We start from the raw sequence: 22,225 nt of genomic DNA on the forward strand, positions 1-22,225 counted from the left end.
ATGACACAAAATCACCCGGTGTGTTAAAATTCATGCGTGAACATGATGGCCCAGACTCAATAAAGAAAAAAATTACAGCCGCCATATGCGTCCCAGATCCGTCTGTACCTAACATCAGATCTGCTATCTTCTCATAACCTTCAAAATTTTATTTCCAACAATGTTAATTTTGACCGTTTCTTAGTTGACAGATTAAAAGTTTTTTTTACCAGTGGTTACAACCCATCCATCGTGGCTAGTTGTAAAGCCCCAATGTTTTTATTTATTTAATTTTTTATTACTAATAAATTTGTATTTTTTTGTATTTGTATTTGTCACCCAGTGAGAGGATGTTTCTGCCAGTGTCAAGTCTTATTTTTATTTACAAACAAAATAATAAAAACAATTAATAAAAAATCATATTTTAAATGCGTTTAGCTTTATCATTTTAGAAAATATGACCGCAATTCTAGAATTAGGTTCAGAAAGAAGGGTGGATGCTTGGGTGGGAAGTTGGATTCCTACCTGTGTTAAACTATTTAGAAACTTCTTCTTAGCCTTAATGTTAGTAATGGGGCAAAAGTAGGTGAATATTAAAAACAATCGTAAACATTGAAAAGAATCACATTCCTAATTAAATAATCCCTAACTTTAGATATGAGATAAAAATAATCTGACAACATTGCAGAATATCGCTCGCCTGACTGCAACTTTTCATAATCCATAATCGATCATTTTAAAAGAAACAAAAAACTCACAGTTTTTTTAAAAATTTTCTTGCTATATAAAAGTTTGAAAAAACGAACTGTAGCACAAAGTATTTTAAATCTTATGGTAGGGACTGACTGGAGCATTTCGTCATAACGTATCGTCGTAACATCGCTCGCGGCGAGCATCCGGCTATGGATGGAGCGCTCGGCTCGCTGTACTGACTATATGAACGCTCGCATCGTAACGTTGCACATTACAACGAAATGGCTCTGGTCAGTGGGGACCATAACGTACCCATACTCTGTGCCAGATTTATCAAGCTGAATAAGCTGTAGCTTAGGGCGCAAATCAGTAACTGTAATATATTTCTCATTTTAAATTTCTTCAGCTTTAAACATATAAATACTGAATATTTCAGCTTAAGATTCCACACTAGATATTTTACATATTGATAGTCATTATTAGACATGTCGCTCACTCCTTTCAACAACGTCATATATCAAAAAACTTGATTTTTCAGGAGATTGTTTTTTAAGTTAAAAAATATAATACAATGTATTAAAAATAAATATCAAACCATTTGTTGAACTTTTCACTGTGCAACAGATCTTTTTAGGTAAAACCTGAATGTTCTTTCTCCATTTAAAAAATATTTTGGATATTTGAAAAAATAATTAAACAATACCTTTTCTTCAAAATGCAAAAACAACACTTTCTGCCCTGTAGCAGGTAAATATTAAGTTAAAAATATGCCTATGATTTAGTACATTTTCTGGGCATTCCGAAAACACGCACAACTGAAAATTGACAATTTTGGATATATGACGTTGTTGAAAGGAGTGAGTGATATGTCACTAGCGCATAAACAACCAGTGGAAAGATTTCTAATTTTTAGTTCCCTAGAAAACGTCATGGATGAAAATCTGGCAACAGTAGTTCCCTACATGTGTGCACATACATGTGTGTGTATGTGTGTGTGTGTGTGTGTGTGTGGGTGTATGTGTATGTGTAAACACAATTTAATTCGTCTTTTTATTATAACCACATCAAAGATATCTATGAGTATGTTATCTGGAATGATAAATTAAAGATAATTATTATTGCCATCGATAAATTTTCTGCAATCATTCTGCTTCAATTACGAATGAGTCAATCATTATAAAGAATTCAGCGAGACAATTGTAATATGTCTTAGTTTATGATAAATATATCAGTATACAAAAAAATTAACAGGTGTCAAGTGCTTTTAAGAGGAACATGTTTTAACTACACATATTTCTAAGGTAAATCAGAATTTTAAGTATATTTTTCTAACCCTTATCCACACCTAATGGTGCATAGGGCTCTGTATCGTATTGACATAGTGTTTTATTGATTGTTACTTGCATGAAGGTAAGGAGATCACTCCAGCGCATCCGGGAACAGTCCACGGTAATATTAAGTAAATGTTGCAGTGTAAAATTACTATTATTTATTTTAACTACCCCTGGGAGTCGAACCCGGGACCTCCAGCATGTTAGCTAAACACGCTAACCATTACACCTCAGAGGCAGACGAAATTTGTTGTATAATCCACCCTATTATTATATTGTATAATATATCGGTGGCGAGTTTGTTTTCTTTTCAAATGATTGTTCTTTTTGACATCTCATCAAAGATGAAGAAGAATATGGAAGTCTGGGCATTTACGGGGCTTACGACCGTCAGAGGCTGGTTTAAGTGATCACTTTACACACGTGTAACATTCACCAATTCTACCCATTATTGACAACCACACTACTCAAATTCTTGGAAGCTCTATATATATGAACCAATTTAGAAACCTTGTTCATGAATCACTAGAACTTCACTAGAGACATCTATTGGTGAGATGTAAAGAAGCTTTTTATTACGCAGAAACTCTTATATTAGTATGTGAGATCCAGAAATGCCCAGACTTCCATATTCTTCTTCATCTTTGATGAGATGTCAAAAAATAATATGAAAATAGCTCCTGTAATTGGAGATAATCCAGATTTTGTGAACAAGTATTTGGACACACTAAAAATGTTGTAAATAAATTGTCTGGTCAAATTATAAGCTTAATAATAAAAATGAAAATGGTATTTTCTAGCGTTTCTCATGTGTGTGATTATAATCCAGGATTTGGATCTCACATACTAATATAAGAGTTTCTGCTTAATAAAAAGCTTCTTTACATCTCACCAATAGATGTCTCTAGTGAAGTTCTAGTGATTCATGAACAAGGTTTCTAAATTGGTTCATATATATTGTTCTTTATACTTAGTTAAATACCTTCATATTGACAGCTATATTAATCACTAGCTTTACCCCGCTATGCGTTGTTGTAGCTCATTCTGGTTGAATGTAAAAGAAAAAAAATAGATAGTGCACATTTTCAATATGTTTAATTTAACTATGTTTGTGGATCTTATTTCTCTTTAAATTTTAATAGTATCGATTATATTGTGATTATTTATTATTGTTTAAAGTATAAGCTAATAGAAACGACCATTTAAAAAAGTATATTGTATTGTTTGTTTTCTTGTATTGTAAAATTTTACATGTTTGCCGCTCCTCAGAAAATAATAAAAATATTATCTTGAATACATGAAATATCTTTTATCTTATTATTTAAACAAATTTAAGCTGAAATAATATTACTCATTAAATCAACACAAAAGAATTTTTGTTAATCTAAGATTATGAAGCTTTATAAATTATCATATTTTTGGTTATTATCATTTTATCAGTTAATTGTTAGATAAGCGTTGCATTGTTTCCTGTTTATACTCATATCTACATTTTTCAGTTCATTTTAATGAGAAAAATTATAACGAAATACATTTTTTAATTTATAAATGTTACGAAGAAGAATTTATATAGCGCCATTTTTACAAAATATCTTCTCTTTAGAGAGTGTGATTTATATTTTTTTAAATTACACTCTCTACACAAAAAATCAAAGGAAAGGATTTTCGCTTGAATTAAGAAAGCTTTGATGTTAATGTTTAAAATGATATGAATATCTTTAAATACCTTATGTTAATAAACATGAATGTGTTGATTGAAATGAAGCAGACCCAATGAAATTGTGCGATCATTTCTTGATATTATTTTGTAACACGCATTGTGATTCTTTAATGATGTACACATATGAATATAATATTATAGGTGTCTCAAATAGAGTGGAAACATCTTTCATTTGATGAAAGAAGATAGAAGTCTGAGCATCCCAAGACTTACAAATTTCTCAACTGATGGTGCCAACCGATCGACCATACTTTCAAATCTATGAACTAAGAAATAGCATGTGACAGAAATCCACCAGCATTGCATATCTACAAGTTTTAAAAATTAATGCAATATGGATGTTCATTGATGGGCAGAATGGTGAATGTTACACAAGTGTACAAAATAAGCCAGCTAAATGCCAGGTTGTAAACCCTGGGATGCTCAGACTTCCATCTTCCTCTTTATAAAAAAATGAAAGACATTTCATCTCAAATTGGTATGAAATATTTATCGTTTTGATACATCATCCATTGGGTAAATAATTCAGTATTTGATAATAAATTGTAAACATGTATATATGTATAAACCTTGCAGAAAGTAAGGAGACATGGATACCAGTGGGCTCCGTCATAGAAATGACGGAAGCGACGATAATAGTTCGGACGACGAGAATGCACCTCTGGGGCAAGAAATTTACGGTGAAAGGTTGTTACAAATTGACTTTATTATGTTTATCTATGAAAAGATCTACCTCAGGATCTGATTTTGAATATTTTCTGAATATAATACCGCAGACTCTTATGTGGGCTTTAACTATTTGTTGAGATGATCTTTTGCCAAAACAATTGGAAGCATCACAAACCATGACACAACTGTAAAATCTAGGAAATTGTTAAAATAAGCGACATTGGATTTTTGGATTCAATCACTTGAAGCTAGTCACGCCAAATGTATAAATTTGTTTACATATTGCCTATTTCTGGCTCTTCGCATATTTTATAATTTGACATAAAATACTAAGAGCAAGAAAAAATAAAAACTGAGAAATAGTAACGAGTGCCATCCCAATCGGGCAACCGAAAAAGTATCAATTATAATAGAGCCCCTCATCCGCCCCAGCTAGTCCACAAATTTATGTATTCCAACTCAATAGTAACTAAGTGACTACATATAACTGAAGTATTTTTTTTACTTAAGGCTACCTTTAATTTTGAGGTTTAAAGTTATACTTTTAATATAGACAACACCATATACAGCCATTTTTGAGTTCAGAGACTTTTTATTTTACTGTAGGGCATATTTTTCTTTATTTTCTGATAATCTGACCTTTTTTTGGTTTTACTATATCCCCAGTCCCAAAGGTGACAAATTAAAGGAGATCTACTGTACCACATTTCTATTTTACACGTAATAGACTGAAAACCTTTGTAATTTTTTTGCATGCTTTGATATTTTGTTGGTTTTTATTAAGATCTTATACTTTGTCTATAGTCAGTCGATTTTTTTATAATTGTAAATCTGTTATTGATATAGAATTTATCTATTTTTCAGCAGTCAACGCGCGGCCCAAGAAACTAAAGGATGGGACGTTTTCCGGGACCCCCCGATCAAAACGGAAAGTGGCTCTATGGAGAGTCAAGCAGGTTTGGAAATGTCCGTGAAGATAGCCAAAGTGCTTACGTATATTTTGACATTTATTATAGTCCTGGGGTCTGGAGTGATCTCCAAAGGAACACTCTTGTTTATGACATCGCAATTTCAAAAAGGGAGAATTATATCATACTGTAATGTAGACATTGGTACGTTAAAAAATTTATTATTATTTTTAAAATTAAATAAAATTTAAAAAATACCCAATTGAATGTGTATGTCTTTGTATTTATTATGTAAACCTTTTGTTTTAGATAAAAACAAACAATTCATCTCACATTTGCCAGACTCTGAACGATTTGCGTGGATGTGGTGTATCTTTTTTGCATTTATAACTCCAGAACTCGGTTTACTTTTGCGTTGCCTGCGAATATGTTTCTTTAAAAGCTGGACAACTCCTACATTCTTGCAGTTCTTATTTGTAAGTTTTATTACATACTTTCCTTACATTAATTTAATGTTATCACCATCTCGCTCAGAACCACTAAAATGGCTTCGTTTCAATCAGCACAAACGTACAATCTCTAGTACAATTTTTTATTTTATTTTTTATTTTATTAACGGCTAATGGCTTTGACACTGTAAATAAAAATATGTACAATGACTATAAAGAATACACCAATAAAAATCATTGCTATCATCACTATCAGCAAGCAGCGAGAGAGAGTGAAACACAACATTTAAATTTATCCATTATAACATGGAAAAGAAATGCTTAGTTTACAATATTCACAATGCACCTAAATATCTTGTTGAAAACTTTTTCATTCAAATTATGGTTTGTTTTGAAGACATTGTTTGAATGAAATGCTTAAAATTGTCTTTTACATACTGTTGGTGGAGAGCGGGAGACACTTATAAGTGTTCTATTTGCGTACTTTAACGTAGAGTATGAGGACTGGTACTTTTACATAGAGTTTAAGTACATACTGGTAGAGTATGAGAGAAACCAAAAAAACATTGAAATTGGAATTTTGTCTCCAGTTACTTGCGATTAGTACACGACCCTAATTAGTAAACTAATAAGGGTCAGGGTTGATGAAAGAACTGCTGGACAATTTTTTTTTTTTTAAATAACAAACCAAAAATTATTAAATTAAAACAATAAAAAATATAAACAATCAACGTTCTTCCCTCAGCAGGCCACAGTATAATTATCAAATCTTGACCCATTCTAGCAATAAAAAGTTCGGGAACTATTGAATCAGAGTATTATTGCTCTTAAAAATATATTAAATGGAAAATAAAGATCACTTCTATTGGTTAACGGGTGTCTTGACCCACAGTCAATTTGTCATAGTCCCCTATGCACCATTGCATAAATAGTACAGATACACATAACCTTCCAAATGATATTTGATTTTCAGTCTTTTGTTATTCCATTTTCTACTTCCTAAATGAAATGTTTCACGATTTTCTTAGGTTACCTTCATTGAGACAGCACATACAATAGGTCTTGCGATCATGTTCTACGTGGTCTTACCAGATATGGATGTAGTGAAAGGGGTTATGCTGACCAACTGCGTGTGCTTGGTGCCAGGAATCTTGAGTCTGCTATCCCGTAAACTCAAGGATCCCAAAAGGAACATTAAGATGGCATTTGACGGGATAGCCATTGTTGCCCAAATAACAGGATTCATTATCTGGCCCCTCCTGGATGGAAGGCCTTCACATTGGATGATCCCGATCGCACTGGTTCTCATTTCTCTTCGATGGTGGGAGAATTTCGTTTCCCATGAAAGTCCATTCCGTAAGTTAATCCAAATACAGTTTATTACACTTATTCTGAATTATTTCCCATACTATAAAATGCCTGAATATCACATTTTAAGTATAATTCAGAATAAGAATCTCACATACATTTGATGAAGGATTTCAACCATAAATGTTGTAGACAAAGTTTTACTGAAAAATATGATGTATTCAATTAAAGCATAAATGTGGAGGTCCTCACCAAAAAGTTACATTTCCAAGATTGCACAAAAAATCCTTTAAATGCAAATCTGTTCTGTTTACTGTATTCTATCAAAATCTTAATTAAAGTTGTGATAATACGTGACCAATCCTGTGTTAAACCAATATGAAATCATTAAATCGCATGTGACAATTTTACAAGCTAGAATTCCTGGTTACTTAAAATCATTTATAATGGAAATGAAACGTTTTGGTTATGATTATGGTTAACCTCCACAAATGCAACCTTCCAAAAATTATGTTAACAATTCAGAAACAATCTTAAATATGTATATTGATAAAGATTTCATAATAAATATTTTATTACAGGTTTTTTCCAAGCCCTCTCAAAAGTAAAAGATGAACTTCAGATCTCACGCCATTTCACATACCTGTTTGTGTCAGTTTGGAAAATTGGCATTTTCCTATTGTCTATAGTAATTATCCTATGGATCCAAGGGGAGAATACAGATGATTTCTTCAATCTATTTTCGGAAGGCTTTGATGTGCATCAAATTAATGTTGAAGAGGTATTTATCTTTTATTTGATTTTCAAACTAAATTTCAAGTGGCAGTACACAACAAAGAGTGCAGGACTGATCACCTTACCTTCAAGCAATTACCTTTCCAGGAGTACAATAATTCCGATAAATGTCCGACTTTCTCTGGGGAGTGGGATCTTTTTACATGATTTTTTTTCTCACAAAATCTATGTATTATGAAGATAATGCATAGATTATGTGAAAATAATAATAAAAAAATAAAACTCATCATATCTAGGTTTTATTTTATGACAAAATTACATACAAATGTCATTGCTATACAAGTTACATCATAACATACCGACAGACGAACATCGACGTTCGTTAACGTCGATACTCGTTTGAGGAAAAATCCCACCAACGTTCATTTATGTCCATGCCCCCGGAAAGGTTAACGCTACTGCATCAATACGACACAGTGCCCTATGCAGGGCGCAGATAAAAGTACAAATAATAATTATTTGATCATTTCACAGAAAACACAGACATCACCAGTCTAAAAATGTTGGTAATGACATGTAGATGGAATATTCTATTATTCATACATAAACATATCGTAGTCGTACAGGAGAAAGTGACCAACTAACAAAATGTAAAATGTTCAGGAGGGCTATTTAACCGTTTTTACACTTTTGTCATCAATGCAGTTAGTCATGTTTAACAAGTCAATATATTATACTTCCAAGTTTAAAATTGCTTTGGGATTTTTTCCAGGTCAACATTAAGCTAGTAAGATGTCAAATAGTCAATAATCACGTTTTTGTAAAAAATGCAATTGGTAATTTTCTCCTGTATGAGGATGATTTATGAATATTTTATTATTTAAACATATGTCAATTTTTTTATGGATGCTTGAAGAATTAAAAGAGCTTAAACAAGGTTTAAATTTGTATTAATCTTACTCTATTTTCGTAGATAAAACCAGTACTGAGTGATACAATTCTCCCTGACTTATCAGATGTGACCAAAACGGGAGAAGCATTTGTGAGAGAATCTACTCCACTCACTCCCATGTATGTGCTCTTCATACAGATAGGATGTGCGTATGTATGTTACGCGTTTGGAAAGTTTACTTGCAAAATCTTGATCCAAGGATTCAGTTTAGCACTGCCTGTCAATCTAACTGTGCCGGTATCAGTCTCACTGCTGATTGCATTCTGCGGACTGAGGAATGGAGATCCGTGCTATTTCCACAATACTATTCCTGACCATCTTTTCTTCATCAGCCCACCAGGTAACCATTCTATAGTTATATTATTTAAAATTATATTTTATCCGGAAACACATTGCGAGACCGCGTAAGTAACATGATATCCAGAGCATGTATAAGACGGAAGATATCGTGAGGTGGGGACGATAACAAAGGCGATACTGGAATGAGCATGTAAACAGAATGTCAGAAGATAGACTTCCACGTGTCACCCTTCAAGAAAACCCTGAAGGACGTAGACTCCCAGGCAGACCTCTAAAAAGGTAGAGAGGGATAGCTGGCAGTCAACATCCCAAGAGCGACAGGCGGCGGCACAGACAGATCCCTGAGTATCTTTAAAAAGAAGAAGTCACCTGTCGATCAAAACAACTGTACTTTTCGAAATTAGTCATGTGTAATGAAATAAAACTCAATAAGTGGTATTATACACCTTTTTAATATTTTTTTAAATTGTAATAACTTATATAACAGGCGTCATGCCATATTTGGGTAAACACTGGACTGCAAAACTGGTGTCACATGTTCGATTCCTGCCGATTGTAATATAAATTTATGAAAGATTTATTTTCAATTAGTTTGGGTGTTTGTGATGTATTTTTTACATTTACCTTCCCTGTCTTTACTATCCTCCCTACAGACAAGTCTCTAAAAGTAGAGGCTTTCGGGTTTATTCCTTTGAACAAAAAATGTTTGATATACGAGATAAGATATTTTTTTAAATATTTAAAGCATTAATATTCTTGTCAGGCAGACTTCTTATCAAAAAATACCGGCTGGTCAGCCATATGTTCCTTTGAAGTCATTTATGTGTATGTACTAGCCAATGTGTTCAATCTGAATTAAACATCTCAAATAAAGTATTTTGTTTGCAGTTTACTTCCTGAACGATTTTCTATCCCAAGAAATGGCGTGGATATGGCTCTTTTGGCTAGTATCTCAATCTTGGATAACGTTCCACCTCTGGAAACCAAAATGTGAACGTTTATCTTCAACAGAAAAACTTTTCGTTCTTCCTTTGTACGATTCTCTTTTAATTGACCAATCCATGGCTTTTAATAGACGTTGTGATGACCAAATAGATATGAGGATTGAGGTTAGTATTATTTTGAGCAATTATATTTACGTGAAAAAACATGGGTGTATGTAAGACCAAAACCCTGATGGAATGTTGAATTAACACACTCTACCTATTTGTATGATATTAATGGATTTTTAAGATTCTCTTTCTGTTTAAAAAAAAAAAACATCTGAAATGTTAACACACTAAGGGCGGGAAAGGTATTTCTACCCGTTCGGTCGATTGATGCTTAAGGATGGGAAAAGTATTTTTACCTTTCAAAGTCAGAAATGAAAGAATAACGTATTCAATTTTTTTATATGAATATTATGTACCAATTATGTAGACATTTTATTAGATATATGGTACTAAGCTGTATAAGTAAGACATTCTTAGAAGAAACTTTGCTCATAATGCAATGTCGAATGTTAAGCCGGACTTGGTGTAGGAATCATAAAGTTTTAATTTCTCATATTTTTTAGGAATTGATGGAAATGCATAAAGAACTAGAAGAAACAGTGTCTATCCATTCGGACGATTCAATATCAAACAATGATAAAGTAAAGCCATCGGATCATATTACAAGGTAAGTACAATCGCAGCGTGCTTCTTGACACTGCTGTCACTTTATTTTCTGATTATTAATATTTTCGTTGCTTACAAGCATTGTGATTTCAATCATATTAGAAATGTGTACTTTGGAAACTTAACCATACCTAACATTTTTGTGACAGTCTTCAAATATTTGTAAATAATTACTGGATTTAAAGCTATTTAGGAACTTTTTATATCAATATTTTTAATTTAACCTATCCCCTACTGGTTATCCAAAAATTACATGTGATCTGAAGCAAGGTACCAAAAGACCCCAGTTCATATTTGTATGGAAATTTTATTGCACAGCAAGTATCGACTAGCCGCCAGCTGAGTCATAGAACAGAGATAAGACATTAACCCATTGCACCACTAATAAAGATGACATATTATAATTTGTTCATACAACACACTTTTTCATTTTGACGCATTTTTGTAACAATGTCATTATTACACACAAAATAAAAATGGTAAAACAAAAAGCATAATTTTTTTGTTCGTAACTGGTTCGTAGTTATTGTAATTCAGTTTTCATGTAAAAAAATCAAATAAATAACAAACTGGCGAATTACCGGCTTTGTGAGTCAGTGATATATTAACCTTGGCCGGCGATTCTCCGACTTTGTGTTGCATTGGGTTAAATCTATGACTCCAATTTCTTCTGTGCGTGTCATGTCAGGTCTCCTTACCTCGAATATCACTTGTGAGTAATTGACCTTATCTTGGGCATCTCTAAACAGCGCCTCGATGGTCCTGATCCCCGTCATCCCAGGAGATCTGTCTCCTGCCTACATTTCGTCGACCATGACCCTAACTAAAGATCTTTTGAATTTTTTTTCAGAATCTATGCATGCGCTACTATGTGGCACGAAACCAAAGATGAAATGATTGAGTTCTTGAAGTCAATTTTCCGGCTTGACGAAGATCAGTGCGCCCGTCGTGTTGCCCAGAAATATTTGAAAATTGTGGACCCAGATTACTATGAGTTTGAGAGTAAGATTTTTTTTTAACAAAATAATACTTTTGTAAAAAGTAACACTTTATTTTAAAATTTCAACTGAAGGATCAAAGTTTTTTTTAAATTATGAAACAAAATGAAATTTTAGTCAAATTGAGAAAGTTCTGACTACTTAAACACCCCCATTATTATCACTCTCCTTATCATTCATCATTCACTTAAAATTCTACTTCACTACTACCGGTTTCGGGATAATCATTAGCTCATCATGTTAACTATAGACTATCGGTCAACTATTAATAACCAATTATAGTTGGAATAAGATAATCATTTGTAAATGAGGTCCGAATCCTGGATTATATTCACATACTTGAGAAACCCTTGAAAACGTGATTTTCAATTTATTTAAGCCTAAAATTTGACCAGCTAATTTTTATTTACAACATTTTTAGTGTGTCCAAAAACTTGTTTTTAAATCCGCATTATCTCCAAGTAAGAGATATTTTTAAATATAACTTGTAATTTAAGATAATCCAGATTTATGAACAAGTTTTTGGACACACTCAAAATGTTGTTAAACTAAGCTATGTTTGGAGAGTCTTGTTTCAATTTGTGAGTGTTAATTTCCTGCACTGCCAAATTTTCTCGCCAAAATTTAACTGTTAAGTGTAAAGGGCCCTTGAAGTAGTATTTTATGAAATTGGCGCCATACAAATTATCCAAAATCATTATCATCATTATTACTTCATTTTTAGCTCACATTTTCTTGGACGATGGTTTTGACAAGGTGGATGATAGTGACGAAGACTATTTGGTGAACTCGTATGTAAAGAGCTTGGTGCATCTCATGGACGAAGCGGCCACGGCAGTTCACTTGACGCACATCAGGATCCGGCCTCCCAAGAAGTACCCCACCCCGTACGGCGGCAGGTTGGAATGGAGCCTTCCCGGCAAAACTAAGTTTGTCTGCCATCTCAAAAATAAGGACAAAATTCGGCACAGGAAACGGTGGTCTCAGGTTATTTAATTGCATCATTAATTCCTTTATTTTTTGATATCTCATAAATGAAGAAGAATATCGAAGTCATACACCGTATTAGCACTGATATTTTTTTTAAATATTTTTTTTATTTATTTCAAATAGTTACATTTTTAAGTACAACACAATACATTTTCTAAAACTTTTAGTTTTAGATTCACTGTGCCCCTCCAAAAAAGAGACTGAGCTCTTGTGCTTGGAGAGGGACTTACACTCATGGTTTAATGTTTTATATAATTGATGGTATAATAGGTATAATGGTTTACCAGGAATTTTATCGTAGCTGCATGAATATGGCAAGTAAAACACAGTACAAGATAACTCGTAGTCAGCAAAGAACGTAATCCACTGGTTATCTTGTAGTTGGCAGTCAATGTGTCAGTTGCAGTTATGCAACTGTTGAGGAAGACTGATTGAATATATTTACAGGTTATGTACATGTACTACCTACTGGGATACAGACTTATGGATCTAAACATCTCTGTGGACCGAAAAGAGGTAATGGCTGAAAACACCTACCTGCTGACTCTGGACGGAGATATTGATTTCCAGCCTCACGCGGTTCATCTGTTAATAGACTTGATGAAGAGAAACAAAAATCTCGGAGCGGCGTGCGGACGCATTCATCCAATTGGCTCTGGTATAACATATTGTAACATAAGTTAATTAAATAAAAAAAATTGTAATATTTTGAGCACCCAAATCTTTGTTCACAAATTCTAGGCTAGTCTCCACTTAATAATTATTTATAATGATTGATGAAGCTCAACATTGATAAAGAAGATTATGGACTTACAGGGCTTCCCACCTGTCATAGACTGGTTTAATCAATCACTTTACATACGTGCAACATTCACCATTCTACCCATAATTGACAATCACACTACTCAAATTTCTGAAGTTATTTTTACGCTTCAATTAACGCCGCCAAAAAACATTGAATCTGTACAATATTTGTGGAATTGGGTTTGTGGTTACTTGTGATTAGTATACTGACGGTTGGGTAGCAGACGTTCTGACTATAAGAAGGGTCGGGGTTCATGAAAAAATCAGCCTGACAACAATGTGCTAAGATTGTATTTATTAATGTTATTTTTTTGCATTTTACAATATGCATATTTTTTAAATAATAAATACAACAAAAAAACCCACAAAAGCATGGTGTGTGTGTAGGTAAAAGAGAATATGGCTATTTTCCTTGCCTCTTCCCTACCGAGTTTCTCCAGGGTATGCTTGGCTATAAGAGTTTAGAGACTAAAAGGAATTTGTATTTGAATATGCATTTTTATCGATTATTGGCAGGTATTATCGATAATCCTGAAATTATCCGGAGCATTGGTCTGTATGTTTCCGATAGTTACCTAAGACAGCGTCGGCATAGATTGTTTCACTTTCTTATATACAGGACCAACCTGCCTATGGTTATGCCTGTAGGAAGAGCTACCGCCATGCTGAACTATATCATGCTGGATATTGATCTGTTCCATGTGTCTGAAGGAGTGTTCCTAAGCGGGATTCTTCTACATCTTTAGCAATAGTATTCTCGCTTATTTTAGATTTTGTTAATGTGTATGTTAATTATAAATAGATAAACTGAAAAGTTATACATTTTATTTTATGTTTTAACTAAAGGCTTTTTAATAAATTCCGCATTTTAATGTTACATAGGCCCCATGGTATGGTACCAGATGTTTGAGTACGCTATCGGGCATTGGCTGCAGAAAGCGACTGAACACATAATTGGCTGCGTACTCTGTAGTCCCGGCTGCTTCTCCATGTTCAGGGCCAAAGCTCTCATGGACGACAACGTCATGCTCAAGTACACCACCAAATCTGATCAGGCCCGGCATTATGTACAGTACGATCAAGGTTAGTAAAAGCAAACTATTCTCCTAACCCAGCATTTCTGAAACTTATTTCGTCTATCGCCCACTTTGAAAATCAATTATATTTCAACGTCCTCCAATTCTTATTTTTATTTTACCACATCGTAAAAACTACTATGACATTCATTACTATAATTCTAAACGACACTTTTTTACTAGTGGGAGCAATCAAAACGCAACTTTATAATATTAAGAGTATCTTTAATTCTAATTAATACAAACATAACTATATAATAATAAACTAAATAATTGATATTGTGTAGTAGGTAGTTTTTAATTTCAGTCAATTCAAAAATATTAATTAGATGAAATTGAAATTCAGCCATAGCCCCCCTAAACCACTTCAACACCCCTTTTTTTTTTGGGCGCCTTACCGCCCCCCGCTAGGCCACCAGCGCCCACTAGGGAGCGTTATCGCCCTCTTTGAGCAAGACTGTCCTAACCTAACCACCTAACCTTAGATGAATGCACTAAACACATAATTTGGTCCACACTCTGCAGTCGTGGCTGCTTCTCTGTGGTGAGGGCCAAAGAAAATGATCAAAAAAGAAAAAAGTTACAGAATCTAAAATTGAAATTATTAAGAAAGGCTCTTTGAGGTAGTTTGGATATTGATATGAATCAAATAAATGACAAGAGAATGACTAAGAGAATATATTTGGCATATGTGAATGGAAGAACAGAGCGAGGAAGGCCAGTGGAATGATCTGAATCCGATGCCAAAAGTCTACGTATCCCGAAGGCATGTAAGACTAGATGTGTGGATGTAGAGGAAGCTAGGAGTGTATATCACGATAGACAAGTGTGGTGTTCCATCCTCTCTGGGTTCATCCTTGCAGGGAAGCTGTGTGATGGTAGTAGTAGCAATAGTACCAACTTAACCCCTTTTCTCTCTGTTCAGGTGAAGACCGTTGGTTGTGCACTCTCATCCTACAGCGAGGGTACCGTGTGGAGTACTCTGCCGCTTCTGATGCCTACACCCACGCCCCTGAAGGCTTCAACGAGTTCTACAATCAGAGGCGACGCTGGGTTCCCTCCACTATGGCCAACATCTTTGATTTGCTCTTTGATTACAAGAGAACTGTTAAAGTGAATGATAATATTTCAATGCTATACATATTTTATTTGGTAAGTTAACAGCACCATTTACTTAATTATTAACTGTTCACTTAATACACCCGAATTTTTTACCTTACTTACTATTTAACTTACCAAGCATCAAGACGGTAACTATTATACATTTGCCCCAATTTGGTTGACCACTGCTTTATTCAAAGATGCCCTAAGTTACTGGCGTGCCATAAAAGAACACAACCAATGCCTACTCTACCTTACTTGCATCATATGTAGGAACACAACCAGTGCCTACCTTACTTTACTCGCATGCTATATAAGAATACAACCAGTGCCTACCCTCACTCGATTCAATTCAATTTATTTATAGATAATATACATATTACAAACTTAAATTTAAATCGCATTCATTGACAAAAATAGAAAATAAGCAAGAATACTATTGCTAAAGGTGTAGAAGAATCCAACTTCGGAAAACTCCTTCAGATACATGGAATAGATCAATATCCCATGAGATATTGTTCAACATAGCGGTAGCGGTAACTGACTTACTCATGAGTCATATAGGAACACAACCAGTACCTACCTTACTTTACTAATTAGTGCTTACCCAACTTTACTACCAACCTTTACCGTCAACTCTGATATTAACATTGCCACTGCCTACACATAATATATAATGTTTTGTTTTCAGGCTGTGCTTATGTTTGGTACTATTCTTGGTCCTGGCACAATCTTCCTCATGTTGGTGGGTGCCTTTGTTGCCGCTTTCCAAATTGAAAACTGGACATCTTTTCAATTTAATGTAGTTCCAATCGTATTATTCATGATCATTTGCTATACATGCAAAAGTAATATCCAGGTAAATATTTTATAATCACAATCATACCTATTCAAATATGATCATTTAAACCTTGTCCATCATGTCATTTTTTTCATTTTTTGGTTACTCTTCTCCCTAAATTCCTTATTCTATTATATTATAATCCCTATAACTTACCTTATATCGTCAATTTACAGTATTGTAATTTCATAATCTTTCATACTGCAATACAGAATTTTATTTTCACAAACATTGTCTGTCTACTAAATTAAAACACTTTTATACGGTATAAACCTTGACCACTATCACTAGTCGGTTTTTTACTTCTATACATGAAGTTTAATAAATAAAAAAATATTAAAAACAGTTATTTTGTCAATGAAAACAAGTTAAATTATAGTCACAAATGCGTTATCTACTGAATTCTAGAGGTTGGCAAATTAAATAAAAATGTAAATGCAACTTATCTCAAAAAAAATTCTTATACGGCTGGAAGACTTGGCAGTTTACAAGGACCCAGAGCAGCCGTATACTCAGCAATGAGAACAGAAGCGTGAGAAAATTTTTAGGCGTATGGTTTGACTTTGTGAGGAATATGGAAATACGGCGTAGGATGCAGCAATCCAGAGTTACAACTATCGTCAAAAAAAGCCAATTTGGTTGGCTAAGCCCTGTACTTCGTACGCCTCCCTTAAACCTCAATCAACCTTGTCTCTTTATCGACGTCCACTGTTGACAATTCGTCGGCAGTTCTCGTCTGAACTTAGAGGGGATAGAAAAGCTCGAAGGCAGTTAGTGAACTCCGTATGCTCCACATAGAAAGCGGATGTAGATGAATGATTCAGTAATGTTTTCCTTTGTTTCGTTGTAATAATCAAATTATGTAGTGAAATACCATGTGCTTTGCAGTGTATATAACAGATATCGCTCACTCCTTTCAAGAACGTCATAAATCAAAATTCGTAAATTTTCAGTTGTCCATGTTTTCGGAATGCCCAGAAAATTTACTATATCCCTGCAGAAGTGGCATATTTTTAACTTAATATTTACCCGCAACAGGGCAGAAAGTGTTGTTTTTGCATTTTGAAGAAAAGGTATTGTTTAATTATTTTTTAAAATAAACTAAATACTTTTCAAATGGAGAAAGAACTTTCAGGTTTTACTGAAAAAGATCTGTTGCACAGTATCTGTTACAAGTTCAGTAAATGGCTTGATATTTATTTTTAATACATTGTATTATATTTTAAAACTTTAAAAACGTTCTCTTGAAAAATCGAGTTTTTTGATTTATGACATTCTTGAAAGGAGTGAGCGATATACCATCAATATTTTTCAAAAACATATTTTTTGCAGTTGTTCTTTGCTGGTTTAATATCGACAATTTACGCTCTCGTAATGATGGCCGTACTGGTGGGGCTAGGATTGCAAATTATGGAAGACGGGTGGTTGGCTCCGTCCAGTCTTTTCCTTTTTGTGGTCATAGGGGAAATGTTTATAGCGGCTTTATTACATCCTCAAGAGCTGTACTGCCTCCCCGCCATCATGGTTTACTACATAACCATCCCCAGCATGTACCTTCTGCTGATCATCTTCTCCCTCTTCAACATGAACAATGTGACTTGGGGCACGAGAGAGGGTCCGGTGAAGAAAACTGAAGTAAAACCAGAAGTAAAGCAATTAGTTTTCATTGAATTCGGCATTCATCTTGCCTACATTGTGTAATATTGTGGCACGTATTTTGATATACTTAAAATCATTATCAAACACTGCTTATGATATGAAACCAGAGATAAACCATAGGTCTCATTGAATTTGGCATTCATCTTGACCTATACAGAAAACCCGCCTATAACGCTGAGATAGGCACTGCGCTATCTCAGGGGAAGTTTTATGGAATTTAATCTTTTAAAATTGTATTTAAATTTTAAGACTCGTTGCAGTAATTTTCGCTAGTTAAAATGTTAAAAAAAAGTTTATAACATTAACTCTTTATATAATTCCCTAAGATAAAGGGGTACCTATGTCAACATTGTAGAGGGGTTTACTATACTTAAAATCATTATCAAACACTATTTTTTAAATGATGTTAAGGACATTGAAATGCTGTTACGTTTAACTGATGGCATTGCCATAACGGTGTAAAATGCTGGTTTTCAAAAGCCTTTTACCTGCTTTATTTTTACAAAAAAGCAAAGTCATGTCAAAATTTTAGAGCAATTTGTAAATTCAAGATTTTGAACAATGAACATTTACATTTACATGTTTATTTATATAGATTTAGAGTTTTTTTTTATAATTTTTTTTACGATTTTCATCCAGGACCTGGAAATTCAAAAGAAGGCGGAGGAAGATAAGAAAAAGAAATCTAAAAAGAAGTCCTATTTTGGTTTCTTCCAAGGAGGACAGGAGGGTTCGGATACCAAAGGATCCTTTGAATTCTCATTCGCCGGACTCTTCAAGTGTATGTTCTGCACTCATCCAGAGGGAGGTGAAGAGAAAGCTCGTCTCCTTCTCATCTCTGAATCCTTAAACCAAATGAACAAGAAATTACAAAATGTTGAGAAGTATGTATTTTGACACTTAATATTTGCTATAATATGATTCACTCAGTAGATCTCTTGCAATCCATTAGATACAAGCACAGGATGATGCGATGGGTATTGACAGTTTTTAGATGCTAACTTTACTTTTCGTGTGGCTCCGGCTTCTTCTTCATACGGGTTGCGTCTTATGAGAGTCTTGACTCCAGTCTTGTCAGCCAGTCCAGTGCTATGGATATCTCGAATGTCACCACCAAACACTGTGAGCCGGCAGTTCTGAACTATATGTCTAATGGTCTGCTCAGCTCCACACTCACAATCAGGGTTGTTACTTTTCCCCCGCCTCCAGAGCAAGAAGTTGCAGCAACCCTGCTCCGTTCTTACTCTGTTCTGTATCCATGCCTTTCGAGGCAGATCAAAACCCGGTACTCGAAATGTTGGTTCCACAGTTAATTGTTTGTTTATTATGTGATCAGTGGCCCATCTTTCTTCCACATTTCCTCTATGTTGGTTTTGTCTGCCTTCGCTGTCCATGGTTTTCAGAAAGTTACTATGAATATCCGAATGAAATGATCAAGTTCAAAAACATATATTTTTTACACATATACATTATACAGTTTACATATTTTTATTACAGCACATATAATGAAAAACATATTTTTAAATAGCGATTTGTGGTTCCAGCAAGATAGAGAAATTAGCCATACTGCGTAAATTTACATGACTGCCCTAAGAAACATGTTTCCTAGACGACTTTCCAACATTGTGATTTTGATTGGGCAAAAGGTCATGAGATTTAACCAGCCCTGATTTTTTTTTCATATGGAGATTTTTGAAGGCTAGGGTTTTTGTAAATAGGACTTCAAACGATACAAGCTTTAAAAGCCAACATTACTCAATAAATGAAATTGATTAACCAAGAGATGCTCCTATAAGTTACAGACAATTTCCAATCACAACTTCACTACGCCCATTGCTATATTCCTCATCTGGCCCTTATCTTATATCCAATGGCACTGCATCTCATTGACGTAGTATTATCTAGATTAATTAATTTAAAGCAAGGTAATCAGTTTAACGTTTCAGGTTTTAGTCCAGGGTGATATTAAAGTTATATTTATACTGACCCCCCTGGGAATCAAACCCAGGACCTTTAGTGCGGTAACCAAATGCAATACCCACTACACTATGGAGGCGGATAAAAGTAGACTAAAATGCCCAAATTATTCTACATAATTTCAGACAGTAACACGCATTTTTTCTAGAATTGTGGACCCATCTTATGCCGTTATACCAGTAAGAAGGAGAACCACTATTGGTGGGAATAACATGAATAACTTGGGGTTAGGTGCTGTACCCGAAGACCCGGAACAAAATTCAGATGACGAATCCATCAGTGAAACTCCATCAACTATACCCAAGGTAAAAACTTCACAATTTGAATACGTTTTGGCTTAATAATTCTCAAGGAAGAAATCCTATGTAGACACTGATGCGACCCATCGCTAGGAGTAAACATTTATTCTCGACCTCACTTGAACTATTGTGGGGCAAGAAGAAATAAACAGCAAGTGTGCTATAAAAATATCTTCTTCTTAAGCCTTTTGTCCTCCACTGCTGGATATGTCCATTTTTTTTGGTCTGTTGCTGTTTGTGGCAAGTTTCTACCCACAGTGGCTATGTCGTCGGACCATCTTTTTTGAGGTCTTCCGACGCCGCTTTTATTTTACCAAGGTCACCATCTCAAAATTTAAGGGGTCCATCTTGTGGGGTCCTGTCTTACAACATGTCCCACCTATTTAAAATATAAATAAAAAATATATATAAGCGCGATCACTGAAAAGTGCTAGTATTATTGCATCAGAAGTTTTCTTCATTTAACAAGTCACGTTGAAAAATAAAGAAAGAAAAAACTTTAAATCCTCTATTTTAGAGACTCGTCTACAGATAGAATAGTAAGGATGGGGAAGGTAAATGTAAAAAATATATCGCAAATACTCAGATCAACTGAAAATAAATATTTCTTGAATTAATTTCGTAATGGCTATAATCGACCCAGCGTCTACCCAATTACATAGTTATTGCATAGAATTTGTTTTTTTAATGTTGATGTCAATTGACTTATAATGTGAGTGGTGTACAAATGATTGATTTGTTTTCAGGAAGAAAGAGACGATCTTTGCAACCCTTACTGGATAGATGATCCCGAACTTGGTAAGGGAGAAGTGGAATTCCTCGGTGACCCGGAAGTACAATTCTGGACTGATTTGCTCGCAAAATACCTCTACCCCATAGACGCTGAAACTGAAGAAAACAAGGCTGAAAGGGTAAGCCTACCTACCCTTCTTATTTTTTATGTCACTATCCTCAATGCTACTTTCCACTTGTCCTCAAATACATACTGTGTTTTGTTGTCCTTCTTGGCACACTGCTGTCCGTATCGCTCGAACAACTGATGAATCCTTGATTTGGTTAGCCTATCTAGAATGGGATCTTTTTTCTCTACTACCTTCGACCCCTCCGATGCCCATTAATTAACCTGTCTGGTAATACGTTTTAGAGAGCAAAACGATTTTACGGGAGTTAGTTTTTTTAAAATACAAATTTTCAGATTTTTAATTAGCAAATTAAATTAAAACAATAACAAAAAAAAACATAAAACAAAAATACCTAATTTAGAAGGAAAACATCATAACGTTTTTTCGAAAATCATATCATATCTCACCGTACTTATGCGGACATACTTTTGGACAGGTAAATTTTACAGGGCTGTTATCGTTTTATCTGGAGATATGTCTGAAAAGCTAAAGAACTAGTTTCAAACAGAAAAAGTATAGTCTGTCATTTATATTTAGCATGTTTACAATAATAATGTTTGATCTTTTCGATGTCCAATTTGGAACATATCGCTCACTCCTTTCAAGAACGTCATAAATCAAAAAACTTCAATTTTTAGTTATATGTGTTTTCTGAATGTCCAGAAAATATACTACATCCCAGCAAAAGTGGCATATTTTTAACTTAATATTTACCCGCTACAGGGCAGAAAGTGTTGTTTTTGTATTTTGAATAAAATGTACTGTTTAATTATTTTTTTTAAATATACTAAATATTTTTCAAATGGAGAAATAACCTTCAAGTTTTACCTTAAAAGATCTGTTGCACATTAAAAAATTTAAAAAGTGGCTCGTTAT

At 34.1% G+C, this 22,225-nt stretch overlaps 1 protein-coding gene across 2 annotated transcripts in view; it reads left to right on the forward strand.

Moving 5' to 3' along the window:
- The first annotated feature begins 1,838 nt into the window (after positions 1-1,838).
- Positions 1,839-22,225, forward strand: part of LOC148311968 (chitin synthase chs-2-like) — a 28,741-nt gene continuing 8,354 nt past the window's right edge. For both annotated transcript variants that reach the window (XM_088277993.1, XM_088277994.1), the window contains exons 1-19: positions 1,839-1,973; positions 4,300-4,410; positions 5,257-5,504; positions 5,610-5,776; positions 6,778-7,105; positions 7,639-7,838; positions 8,766-9,084; positions 9,933-10,153; positions 10,600-10,703; positions 11,553-11,704; positions 12,425-12,687; positions 13,138-13,348; positions 14,377-14,577; positions 15,496-15,722; positions 16,363-16,530; positions 17,845-18,159; positions 18,811-19,055; positions 20,297-20,453; positions 21,194-21,358. In XM_088277993.1, the coding sequence (XP_088134119.1) occupies positions 4,313-4,410; positions 5,257-5,504; positions 5,610-5,776; positions 6,778-7,105; positions 7,639-7,838; positions 8,766-9,084; positions 9,933-10,153; positions 10,600-10,703; positions 11,553-11,704; positions 12,425-12,687; positions 13,138-13,348; positions 14,377-14,577; positions 15,496-15,722; positions 16,363-16,530; positions 17,845-18,159; positions 18,811-19,055; positions 20,297-20,453; positions 21,194-21,358 (3,789 nt within the window). In that variant the 5' untranslated portion in view covers positions 1,839-1,973; positions 4,300-4,312. The remainder of the gene's footprint in view (positions 1,974-4,299; positions 4,411-5,256; positions 5,505-5,609; positions 5,777-6,777; positions 7,106-7,638; positions 7,839-8,765; positions 9,085-9,932; positions 10,154-10,599; positions 10,704-11,552; positions 11,705-12,424; positions 12,688-13,137; positions 13,349-14,376; positions 14,578-15,495; positions 15,723-16,362; positions 16,531-17,844; positions 18,160-18,810; positions 19,056-20,296; positions 20,454-21,193; positions 21,359-22,225) is intronic.

The sequence above is a fragment of the Brachycentrus maculatus genome, unplaced genomic scaffold (assembly GCF_059751285.1).
Source record: "Brachycentrus maculatus isolate JH-2025_06_01 unplaced genomic scaffold, ASM5975128v1 h1tg000054l, whole genome shotgun sequence".
NCBI classification, from domain to species: domain Eukaryota; kingdom Metazoa; phylum Arthropoda; class Insecta; order Trichoptera; family Brachycentridae; genus Brachycentrus; species Brachycentrus maculatus.